At 45.2% G+C, this 13,130-nt stretch overlaps 1 protein-coding gene across 1 annotated transcript; it reads left to right on the forward strand.

Moving 5' to 3' along the window:
- The first annotated feature begins 7,033 nt into the window (after positions 1-7,033).
- LOC120669005 lies at positions 7,034-12,845 on the forward strand. Its single transcript, XM_039948831.1, has 2 exons — positions 7,034-8,384; positions 12,470-12,845. The coding sequence occupies exons 1-2, from the start codon at positions 8,048-8,050 to the stop codon at positions 12,595-12,597; spliced, it is 465 nt and encodes a 154-aa protein (XP_039804765.1). The 5' UTR covers positions 7,034-8,047; the 3' UTR covers positions 12,598-12,845.
- Positions 12,846-13,130: the final 285 nt, after the last annotated feature.

Raw genomic sequence — 13,130 nt, forward strand, 5'->3', positions numbered from 1 at the left:
TTTGGGTCTTTAGATCATTTGCCTGATCTGTTTCTTAACCATCAGATTACACAGGTCTCTTCTACAGTAGTGTGATCTGTAATCATAGGTCTCTTTTCAGAAGTACGTTTATTTGTGGTCGGTAGTAGTGTTACCAAGTGACATGGATAGGTCATAGACTCATAGGTGCGCGTGCGCAAACAAATGTTTATATCTGGTGTGATAATCGTTGGAGAGATTAGTAACTTGCAGAACCAGATTAGACATGAATGTACTGTGGTTTTGGACACCATTGCAAATGCGTCCAAATCCAATAGGGCGGCAAACTCAAGGCTCATTCAGCTGCTGAATAATATTCTACTGCTCTATTAGCACGTACCATGAATTCATCGAAGAAGGACTTGAAGAGATTCTTTTTGTTTCCTCAACACGAAGGATCAAGGAGAGTCCTACATCTTTGTAGTAAGAAAGAGTATAAGCTAAGATCCATTGGAAAAACCTTTTGGACCTTTAGATTATTTATAAAAAAAAATCTTAACCAACCATTATCTATTTCATAAAATAAATAAATAATGGAACGTGCATGGAAGGGAATGCCGGAATGTGGAATGGTGACAAAAATGGAAGCTTTCTCGTTTTTTTTTCACCTCGAGATTCCTGCAGGGCAGTCTTCTCCAAGAAGATTTTGTTCAATCCCAAGAGGCAAGAAGACAGGTACTAGCAGTCTAGCACCGTGGCACTGTAGCAGCACCATCCTCACTTCCCTTAGGCTGTGTTTAGTTCATGAAATTTTTTAGATTCGAGTACTGTAGCACTTTCATTGTTATTGAGTAATTAATGTCTAATAATGAATAAATTAGGCTTAAAAGATTCATCTCGTCATTTCCAATTGAACTGTGTAGTTAGGGTGTGTTTAGATCATTTTGGCAAAAAATTTTGAAAGAGAATCTTGCTAATTTGGAGTACTAAATAAAGTCTATTTACAAAACTTTTTGCACGGATGGATTGTAAATCGCTATACAAATCTAATGAGTTTAATTAATCCATGACTATAATACATAATTAGCAGATGGTTACTATAGCATAACTGCTGCAAATTATGAATTAAGTAGGCTCATTAAATTCGTCTCGCGATTTACAACCCATCCATACAAAAAGTTTTGTAAATAGATTTTATTTAATAGTTTATGCATGTGTCCAAACATTCGATGTGATGTTTTTTTGGTGTAAAATTTTGGAATCTAAACAAATCCTTAGTTATTTTTTCAACTGCATTTAATGCTTCATGTATGGGTTCGAAGATTTTTGGGAGCTAAAAAGGCCTTCACTTTCATTAACCCTACTGAAAATCTCCAATAAGATTATGTTCCATCCCAAGAGGCAAGAACACAGGTACTAGCACCATGGCACTGTAGCAGCGCCCTCCCCTATCTGACCCCACTCACAATGACTCGTGGCGCGCCTTCTCTCCTTGTCCCTTTGTTCCTCTCTTGCTACTAGAGTGCTGGGGAATGAGAGGCACTCCTTTTCCTTGTACTGCCATACTAACTAGGTCACCACTATAGTTGGCCAACTGGGCCGAGCCCGCTAGGCCGGCACGGGCACGACCCGAGAAAGCACGGCCTGAGAATGGCTCGGCCCGTAGTCATTCGGGCCCGTGCAGTGCCCGTGCCTGGCGCTGGGCCGTGCCTGGCCGGCGAAGCGGCCCGCGGAACTAGCACAAGCACGGCCCGGTTAATGGGCCGGCACGATGATGGCCCGTTTAGCAGCACAGCCCAAGCATCCCAAAGCCCACATAAGTTATAAAACCTAATCAATCTCCACTCCATCCCTTCCTCCCGTCCTCTCCCACGCCGGCGCCGCCGCTACTCCCCCTCTCCCCCCCCCCGGCCGCCGCCGCAGCGTTGCTCCCTCCATCCCTTCCTCCCGTCCATGCTGCAGGCGGCCGCGTGCCCGGACGGCCGGACCTCGCCGTGCTCACCACCATCATACCGGCGCCAGTGTGCTGCGGACAACCGTGTCTCCCCGGCCACCGCCGTCGCCGATCTTTCGCCACCGCCCCCGCGCAGATCGCCGTGCCGCTCGGGCCCGGTGTGCCCAGGGGCACGACACGGCACGCCGGTGCCCTCGTCGGGCCGTGCCTAGGCCGGGATGCCGGCACGGTGGCACTACGCGGCACGGCACGGCGGCGTCGCCGTGCCCCGTCATACCGTGCCTCCCCGTGCCAGTGCCGGCCATGCTCGGGCCGTGCCGTGCCCGGGCAGCCCAGTTGGCCATCTATAGTCACCACCAACCAATCATCTGCACTCCTTTTCCTTGTTCAATGTTCTTCTTGTCGACTAAAATCCTTCAACGATTACACATGTCCAATTCTAGCCTTCGCCGTTTCGCCACTCTCTTGCCCGCTCGGGCGAGCGACCATGCCTTATTCCCTCCCGACAAAGCCGAGTTCACTCTCTGCCTCGTTGTAGGCTGTGCCCTCACCATGAGCCCAAACCTGTGCTTCCTGCTGGAGGTAGCCTGCGCTATGGGCGACCACTTCGCCGCCGCCACCGCCAACTACCTCCTCATCCTCTCCATTCTGGCTGGCTACTTAGCTTCCTCCTCGCCAACCGCATTGTAATTGCTGTGGCTTGAGGGCAGCCGAAACACAGCGTGATGACAATATATCGCCCACGTTGTATAACTCGAATCCATCACCTGAAGGCTCACCTGAACTCGCATTCGGTCCAATTCGACTTCCACGACCCACGACGCTGCTCATTTTCCTACTTCATCTGGTCATCTTTGTCCTCTCGCTGGGGTTTCGATGGTTAGGGTACAGGGGTTCGGGTTGCCGGGGTTTGGGCTTTGGGGTCGGGGTTCGTCACCGGTGATATTCCTTGGCTATAGAGGGAGGGCCCGGAGGCGGCGGCGAACTGGCGATGGCGATAGGTTGTGGCCGGTGCGGGGAGGCAGCGGGATGTCGCCGGCCGGGGATCGTGGAGGACCCCCGGTGGGCTGTGGAAGCGGAGGGGGACTCACGACGAAGGTCCGGTGGAGTGGCTGCGGCGACACGGGGAGGAGTAGGGTCAGGCGACGCCAACGGCTCCAAGGGCGGCAACCCTCGAAAGCAGAGGTAGTCAGCGATGCAGGATGAGTTGGGCCGTTTGGTGCTCGTGAACTGGTTTCGGTGATGGTTTCGGATTTCATCACCTTAAGTGATGTATAATCACTCCCGAACACACATGCCCCACTACGAACTCTGAGCTCGGGCTAGTTAGAATTAGAAATAAGAAATTACTCGCTTGAAGAGTTAGACGAATGGATGCGACTTGCAGATGGGTTCGTCACGTTCGGTGATTAGCTCAAGGCTTACCCAGTTGATGTTCGCCTGTTGCTCCAAGTGAGATTCAAGGCATCGCGTGTCTTATAAAAAAGGGTCATTTTGATCCATGCCACTCCAATTTCTTGAAGTTGGATCTCATGTTCAAAATCATGCCATTGAGTGGCATGATTTTGAACGTGACACCCAATTTCACGGAGTTGTGGTGGCACGAATCGAATTTTCCCTATAAAAAAAGGGCATCACGTGCCCATGAAGCTCCACACGGGTCCTGTCTAAACCTCATGTAATCACTCTCTCGGTATGCCGAGGATGTCAACGTTTTGTATGCCCGAACCTGTATCTTGAATTTTAATACATGTAGTGGGGACCGTCCTCCTTCTCGAAAAAAAAGTGAAAGCTCACCAGAGTGCACACGTAAATAAGATGGAAATTGATATCCGTAGTTTGATTCAAATATCCACAAGTTCAATATGCCAATGTCAATCAATCGAAGGTAACGGACCGTTGTTAGCTTGTGATTTGACAAGGCCCGGCGTGTCGCAGGCGCCGATGCCGGAATGTTTTAATATTTTCTAAAATTTTATTTAGCAAAATAAATGTCTATTCTAAAATTTCGCAGAAATAGACCCCTACAATGGGCGGACAGCTTGTGAGTTCTCGAATGGTTCGTCTCTCTCCGCTCGCCTCGTCGGGGCAACCCCCGGGACGACCTCCGGATCGATCGCCCGAGCCTGGCCGCGAGGATCAGGCGAGGAGGTCACCGACAGGAGAGGCCCTGGATGGGCGGGAGCTTGGTGGAGCGGTTGTTGGTGGGGTGGTTGCAAGCCCGCACACGCGTCACCTCCAGAGGAACCCGACGGATGGGCCATGGCGGTCAGAGGGAGAATTTGGGGGTGTTCGCTTCATTGGTAACGAGGAGTCGAGATCCCAAGCCGACTCGGGTCCTTCTCCTTCCTCTCCACTTCCTAACTTGGGGACGGCTGCTTCTAACCCTAGCAGGGAGGCACGGGTGAATCCTCCGTGTTCATCCGAGTGCCCTCAAATCGTGAATTCAGTTTCTGTTTCAGAGAACCCTCTACGTTCTCTGGACACAGGATTAGATCCAAATTTGGTGGAGCGATTGGAACATCTCTGGATTCGGAGATGCATGGTGGGAGCCTGTGCTGTTGTTCATGTGCCATTTTCTCGAAGCATCAATTCGGCTGGATCCGTTCCGCTTCATGGTTCGAGATTCAATCAATGGTCTACCTTGGGGGGAGATTCGAGATCGTTCGCCCGGGTAGTAAAATCTAAACCTAGGGTCATGGCTGCACGGGGCAATCCGGGAGACATGTGGAACACCAGAGGCGGAAACAGAGTCGGGAGAGGAAGCATCGAAGACAGGAGAGATGAGCACAAGGCGTTGGGGAATAGGATTGAACAAAGGAATAGCTTCAGAGGAGACCAGTTTCAGAAACCACAGTGGAGGTATAGAGAGGTGAATCGGCGGAATTTACCAAATCAAAACAGGGATCCACAATTTGATCTTAGGAACAACCTGAACCAGGGAAGGGAGAAAGCTCACAGGGTGCAGGAAGAATTGAAGAACTCTGACAATGTTACTCAGGGAGCTCGAGAGAGGAAGAGTGTTAATCCAGGATCTAAGGATATGGCGAGTTCTAGTGGAAAAGATGTAGATAAGGAAGGGCTGGGCAACAGACATGAAGGAGTAAACAATACAAGTGGTAGTTGCTTGAGATGTGGTAAGTTTGGACACACAACTGAAGAGTGCCACTCTCCTATGATTTGTACTAGGTGCAACAAAGAGGGCCATGTCCCTAGAGTGTGTTCTGAGGTGTTCCCTTGGGAGTACATTGCTCCTTTTTGTGGGTTCACGGCACCTGGCCAAGGATTTCACTATATTCACAGTGGGACTATGGATGAAGGGGGGGAAGATATGACTAGTTGCGCTTTGATTCGGATCACTAAAAGAATTGTCACGGCAAAACAGCTAGAAAATGAGTTCAAGGCACAGGTGTAAGGATCACCGGGGTGTCCGACCCTAGAGGGGGAGGGGGTGAATAGGGTCGCTAATCGCTTTTTATCCTAGGGCTCAAACTACTTGCATAAGATAAACCTAACACGTCCTACACATACTAGTTATGACTAAAGTTTATCTATGCTACTCTCTACTTACCCCTAAAAACTTGCAACCTATAGCCAATCCTAATCAAATTAAGTAGGAAAGTAAAGGTATGCAAGATAGAGTAAATGCGGAAACGTAATACGGTAAGTAAAGAGGTAAGTGCAAGAGGGATGCAAACTCCCGAGTAGACACGGTCATGTAACTTGGTTCGGCACAAACACCTACATCCACGGGACACCAAGGCTCTTCCGATCACCGTCTTGCACTACGCCACCAAGGCGATGCCGGCAAGCAAAGGCAAGTGCCCACAAGACACCGAGTCTCGTGCACCGCCACCGTCTCTCTCGGTCACCCGACCGAAATCCACTACGGAGCTTCTCCACCAAGGAGGGGGCCTCCTCTTCCCCCGCACAAAGTGTCGTTGCCACTCCACACCAAGCCGGAGGGTCACACGACGGATCACAAGGATTGCTTGCCGTAGCAAGACTTCTCTCAAGGGAGCTCTCGCAAGAACTAATCCCTATTACAAGCACTAAGCACTCGCACAGGTGTGCTTAAGCCTATATGATGTTCAATGAAGTTCTAAGGTGGTTGGAGATGATCTTTGGCTCTTGTATGCTTCCTTGGTCTCCAGCACTCTCAAATGAGCCGTGGGGTGGCATATTTATAGCCCTCACACCCCAAACTAGCCGTTGGAAAAAGGCTGACAAAAAGTGCTATCACCGGTTAAACCGATGCTCTTGTTTTTGTCATCACCGGTTTAACCGGTGAGTGCATTTTCCAACTAGTCGTTATACTTCAACGGCTACTTCAATCGACCGACGTAATCAACCGATGCAGCGTCGGTTTAACCGGTGAGTGAAGTTGCTGAAAAACTAACTCTCTGGACAACTGCACCGACGTTCACCAATATCTAATCGTCGGTTTAACCGGTGTATATAATTTCTTTTGTCTTCATCTGTCAATGCACCGACGTATGCAGTTTCTTTAGCGTCGGTTCAACCGGTGTAAAACCCTAGCCTGGTGTACTCCAAGTCAATGCACCGACGAGTGTAAAACACCCAACGTCGGTTAATCCGGTGCCAAGTTCATTGCACTGATGAGTACAAATTTTCTCATCATCGGTTTAACCGGTGATAGCAAATTTGCTTCGTCTTGATCTTTTCGACTTGGATTTCTTCACGGTCTCTTCAATTCTTCGTCTTGATCAGCGGAACCCCCGTAGGGGCGGCCCTTCGGGCCTAGCTACGCCCATCTTCTCTTTGTCATCACTTGAACCTAAAAGCCTGAGAATGGTCATCTTAACAATCACATTAGTCCAAGTGTTGTGTGTGTCATCAATCGCCAAAACATTATATTAAAATATGGCATGAGAGGCCATTTTCGCTACAACAGGCTGGACCTAGTTCAACCTTGAGGTGGTATGCCAAGAAAATTTCTAATGGTATTTTTCAGATGAGATTCCCATCAGCTAAGAAAGTGGAAGATCTTGCTTTCTTTCCTAGTATGTAGATGGCCACTATGCCAGATGCCTTTTTTAAGGTGGAATAGTGGAATTCAAATTTTGGGGCTAAGGCCAAGCTGGAGACTACTTGGTTCAGAATTGCTAGGATTCCTATGGAAAAGAGATCTGTCAAAAATGTCAGTTTTGTTGCATCTTTTGTGGGTTTACCCCTAGAAGTGGATGTCAATAACCTAAAAAGATGGGATTATGTTAGAATCAAAATTGGTTGTAAAGACATAACAAAGGTGCCTGCAGTGGCCGAGGGGGTGTTAGATATGCACTTCTATGACTTTGTTTTTCAGAGAGAAGTACCTCAGGAGGGATTCACAAATGCTGCAGGGACTACTTGGACTAGAAATAGTGACAGGGATACTGAAGAACACCCTTCTCCTAAAAAACAGAGAAGAGGTGAGCACTCCAAGGACAGGGAAGAAAAATAAGATGATACAGGAGGAAATGTGAACAATGTAGAGGATTCTACCAGGGGAAGACAAAATGTTGGACAGGTAGAAAGAACAGAAATCACAGCTCATGCTAAGATCAGTCAGAGTCAGCTAGGAGAGAAATCCTGCACAGGCACCAAGGGAAATGATCTTGACAATGAGAGGCAGAGTGGGTGGTCAGATAAAGGGAAACAACAGGTGGACAGCCAGCATGAGCAACAACCATCTAAGGATGAGGGCATGGTGGAGGATGATGAGGACAGTGAGGATCAGGGGCTGTCTTTTGATGACATCATCTCCCCTGAAGGGCAGCACTTGAATTTTGGCACTTTTCAAAACATGGAAATCAAGAAGTTGTGGGCAGTTGCAATGCCTGACAATATGTCTGCTGTGATAAATGAATATGGAACAAATTGTTCAAATCTAAATCTGATCCTCTTGCTGCCATTGAAGCTAAGTATGCTCTAAACTTTGGTACAACATCCCTTACACCCCCTACATGCAAGGGTGGTGGGATTATGATAGCAGAGGTTGCTTTGGCAAGTGATCTGAATGTGCAGACAGAGGTTGCAAGTCCTTCCTTTCCCAGCCCAGAATTGGGGTCACAACAAGCACCTCATGGGGAAATGTCAAGTTAGGAGGATTTGATAGAGCCAGGAACAACTCAAATGCACAATCAAGAAGCTGGAAAAGAAACAAGTAAACAAACTTCAAAGGAAATATTGGACAACAATCAGGTGGAGCTCACAGAGAGATCTCAAATTGAAGAACACACACAGGAAGAAGTGGCACCGGGAGGAATCACGGGAAATGAAGATGCAAGTGAGCAGGAGCAGGTGGTCCCACATCAAGTACCTTCTGATCAGCAAGGTGCTAGGAGGCAAAATGACCATCTGCAGCAGCAAGAGAAGATAAGACAGAGTGAAAGAATCAAGAATCAAAACAATGGGCAAATCAAGGTGGCAAACAAAGCTGAGGCATTAGCAAAGAAGAAAAACTTGGAAGGTAACTCTCATTTTTCCCAGAACTCCTTTGCAGTTCTCAATAATAATGAACTTATGATAAGAGCTCACCAAATGGGTGTAAATTCTGATAATTTAACCTCGAAACAATTTGACATTCTTAAAGATCTGGAATTAGCTAGGGCAAGGTTAATCTCAAGGAGTAACTCAAGCTCCAATGAGATCAACTCAGATTTGATGCCACAACCAAATGTCAAAGATGTGAAGTGCATAGAATGGCTGTCAGATGAATATGATGGGGGGGTGTTCATTATAGTTTCTGCAAAAAAAATCAAGAAAGAAAAGAGGTAGAAGGAAGACTAATATACTGGGAAAACAAACTCCAGTGGACACCCATCCTTTTGATGGGGGGATCCAGAAAGAGCACTGTGAGGTGGGGATGGATAAATACCAGGAACCCAATACCCATCCTTCTGATGGGGAACCAATCAACAAAGGACACCCATCCTCTTGATGGGGGGATCCAAAAGAATGATGGTGCACCTAAGATTTGCTCTAGGTACAACCTCAGAAAAGTGGTGAAAACAAAACACAATATTATTCAATGATAGGAATCATATGGAATTGTAGAGGTGTTAGTAAGAAAGGGATGGCTACTTGTTTAAAAAATTTGTGTCTTTCTCAAAAAGTTGACTTTGTGGGTTTGCAAGAAACCATGAAAAAAAGTATACTGGCAAATTCTTCAGGCAAACTAACCCAAATAGAGACTTTGAGTGGAATTGGATTCCTTCCAATGGAAAATCTGGTGGAGTTCTTTGTGGACTAAGAAAAGAGAGACTTGAACTTAAGAGATTTGTAGTAGGGGATTTTTCAATTTTGGCTCATGTTTGGGACAAAAAATTAAAACAAAATCTTTCTCTAGCCATAATCTATGGCCCTGCTCAGGAAGAGAAAAAGGAATCCTTTGTTACTGAGCTTTCTCAAATATGCTCCTTACAGAATTATCCTCTCTTGGTTGGGGGAGATTTTAAAATCATGAGATTTAGTAAGGATAAAAATAAGAAATTCTCAGGAGGTAAGTTTACTGATTTGTTCAATTGGGTGATTAATACTCATGGAATGAGAGATGTGATGTTGAATGGGGGCAAGTATACTTGGAGCAACAACCAGCTTAATACTACTCTGGAAAGACTGGATAGAGTACTAATAAATGATAAATGGGAAAGTGAGTTTCCGTTGACTAACTTGAGAAAAAATCCTAGAGATTTGTCAGACCACAACCCTCTGTTGTTGTGTACTGACTGGGATGAGAAGAAAGTAAATAGACCCTTCTGCTTTGAAAATTCTTGGATCAGACATCAGGACTTTTTACCAAAAGTAAAAGAAATCTGGGACAAACAGGTGCTTGCCAAAAATGCAGTGGAGGTATGGAATATTAAGACCAAAAGAGTTAAGAAATGGCTTAAAGGTTGGGGGCTGAGTCTGAAGGGACATAATAGGAAGTACAAAAAAATCTTGCAAGAAGAGCTTTTAATTCTAGAACAGACAGAAGAAGACCATATGCTGTCAAGTAGTGCCTTAGAGAGGAAGTCTTTTATTCAAAGAGAAATGATGAGAATTTTGGAAGAAGAAGAACAATATTGGCATAAGAGAACAAACCTGAGATGGCCACTAGAGGGAGATAATAACAGTGAATTCTTTCATAGGGTTGCAAATGGAAAAAAGAGAAAGAATACTATTTTTAGTATGGAGGGTGAGGAACAAGAGCTATTGGATACTGAGAAGATCTTAGAGCATGCTACAAATTATTATAAAACTATCTTTGGTCCTTCTGAAAAGAGTTCTTTCACTTTAAGTTCATCACTGTGGGGTCCAAACTCCTGTGTCTCACAAGAGGAGAACCATAATCTGGTTGCTCCTTTTACTCAGGAGGAAATTAAGAAAGTGGTTTTTTCCATGGAAAAAAACACTGCCCCCGGACCTGACCATTTACCTATTGAGTTCTTCCAACCTTGTTGGGGTGTTATAAATGTGGAGCTTGAGGACATGTTCAAGGAATTCCAGAACAATGAGTTGGAGCTTGAAAGACTTAATTATGGAGTGATAACTTTGTTGCCCCCAAATAAAGGAAGCTAATAAGATTCATCAGTATAGGCCTATCTGCCTACTGAATGTGATTTATAAAATTTTCACCAAAGCTTTGATGTTGAGGCTAGAACCTGTGATGAGTAACATTATTGACAAATGTCAATCTGGTTTCATTAAAGGTAGGAATATAGTAGAAGGCATTATGAGCCTGCATGAGATCCTGCATGACACAAAAGTGAGAAAGAAAGATGGGCTAGTGCTGAAATTAGATTTTCAAAAGGTTTACGATAAGTTCAGTTGGAATTTTTTGTTTGAGTGTTTGAAACAAAGAGGATTCTGTGAAAAGTGGTGCCATTGGATTGAAAAGGTAGTCACCTGCGGGACCTTGAGTGTGAAAGTCAATGATAAGATGGGAGCTTACTTCAAGTGTGGGAAGGGGGTTAGGCAGGGGGACCCTCTGTCTCCTTTCTTATTTAACATTGCAGCTGATACTCTGGCCAAAATGGTGAACATGGCACAAGGAAATGATTTGATTGAATGTCTGGTACCCAAATATGTTCACAAAAGAGTAGCAATACTCCAATACGCAGACGACACAATCATTTGTTTGAAAGAATCTTTGGACAATGCCAGAAACATGAAGTTGTTACTATACTTATATGAGAATATGTCGGGTTTAAAAATCAACTTCACTAAGAGCGAAGTCATATTGATTAGTCAAGATGAGCAGAAAGCTTTGCAGTATTCCAATCTGTTTAATTGTGCTGTTGGAACTTGGCCAATCAAGTATCTAGGGGTTCCAGTCTCCAGTTCTAGGATTAGGGTGAAAGAATGGTTACCACTAGATGAAAAAATGCTGAAGAGACTAGATGGTTGGAAAGGAGGAGCCTTATCCATGGGTGGACGTCTCACTCTACTTAATTCAAGTTTAAGCAACATTCCCACTTATAGCATGTCAATATATATGTTACCCAAAACAGTCATAAAAAGAATGGACAGGACAAGGAAACAATTCTTTTAGCAAGGGGGAGCCCTGAAGAAGAAATACCATTTGGTGAAATGGACAAAATTATGTGTTCCAAAAAGCAAAGGGGCCTTGAATATAAGTTTGTTATGCAGGTGGTGGTGGAAGTTGGAAAAGGAGGAAGGGTTGTGGCAAACTATAGTAAGACAAAAGTACTTGAAAGGGAAGTGTGTGTCCCAACTGGGTGTTAGAAGCTGCAACTCACCTGTTTGGAATGACCTCCTTAAGGTGAAGGAAGTATATATGAAAAACAGATTAATGGTATTGGGAAATGGGGAGATGGTTGATTTTTGGAATGATGCTTGGTGTGGAATTACACCTCTGAAAGAAGTATTTCCTGAACTCTTTGATCTATGTAATGAACAAAAAATTCTAGTGGCCGAGGTGGCCAAAAAAAGCTGGCGCCTCTCTTTCAGAAGGTGGCTAGATGAACATCTCCAAAACCAGCTGAGGAGATTATATGATTTGTTATCACCTTTTTCGATGAGTGTGGCAAGAGACACTCCAAAATGGGTTAAAGGAGAAAAAGGTTTATTTTCTGTCGAAACTACTTACAACTCTCTTTGCCCTCAGGGGCTGGGAACAAATATGAACCACATTTGGAAGATAAAAATTCCTCTGAAAATTAAAATTTTTATGTGGCTGGTCTGCAATAATGCAATCCTAACCAAGGATAATCTTATCAAAAGGAAATGGGTAGGGGACGAGAGATGCTCTTTCTGTTGCGAACCAGAATCTATTTCTCATTTGCTTTTTGGCTGTAGCATGGCCAAGTATGTATGGAGCATGGTAGCCTGGGTTTTGGGAGCTAACTGTAGACCAACCTCTTTAGAACAATTCCGGGTTTGGATACGTCAAATACTCCCCGCGGGGAAACAATTTTATATGCCGGGCCTCGCTGCAATATGTTGGGGGCTCTGGATTGCAAGAAACAGTGTGTGCTTTGAGAAAAAAAATAATCAGATCTCCTACTGAGATCATTTGCTCAACATGTTCGTTCCTCTCGTTTTGGGCAGATTTACATAAGCAAGAAGATCATGACAAACTAAAGGAGGGTGTGGAGGTCCTAAAGCATGCAGCACTCAGCTTCCATCCGCAAGATGACGGTGACCTCACTGGGACGAAGCTTATTCAGCATACCTGAAGTCTTCTGGGATATCAGAGCGTCTTTTAGTTTCTCTTTTGCTGTGCGCATGGGAGCGCGTTGTTTAGTTTTATCTCTGATGGGTTATTGTTACTCGGTTTTAGGTGCTGGCCCTGGAGCGGCAAACTCTTTTCATTCCGCTTTGTTGTGTTTGTTTGAACTGTAAACTCAATACTGCTACCAAGACGCTGTAATTTCGTTACGACGAGTAATGAAATTCGGGGATGTTCCCCATGGTGGAAAAAAAATAGACCCCTACGACGGGCGATAGGAACCTGTCTGCCACCCGACCAATGGGCGACATGCCTTCCACCTCAGCGCCACATAGCATGTCGCCCATTGGGCGGGTTATAACCCGTTGAACGACTTTTTTAAAAAGAAAACTGTTGAACGGGCATAGGAGGTCCATTTCTGCCAAATTTAGATCAGACATCTATTTTTATTTTTACTAAATACTAGGGAAGATGTAGGTGCCACAAGCACTTATTTAATTTTTCTTCCATCAAGAAATGATGTTATTTATTTTTTTCCAA

This window comes from Panicum virgatum, chromosome 4N (assembly GCF_016808335.1).
Source record: "Panicum virgatum strain AP13 chromosome 4N, P.virgatum_v5, whole genome shotgun sequence".
In the NCBI taxonomy this organism is placed as follows: domain Eukaryota; kingdom Viridiplantae; phylum Streptophyta; class Magnoliopsida; order Poales; family Poaceae; genus Panicum; species Panicum virgatum.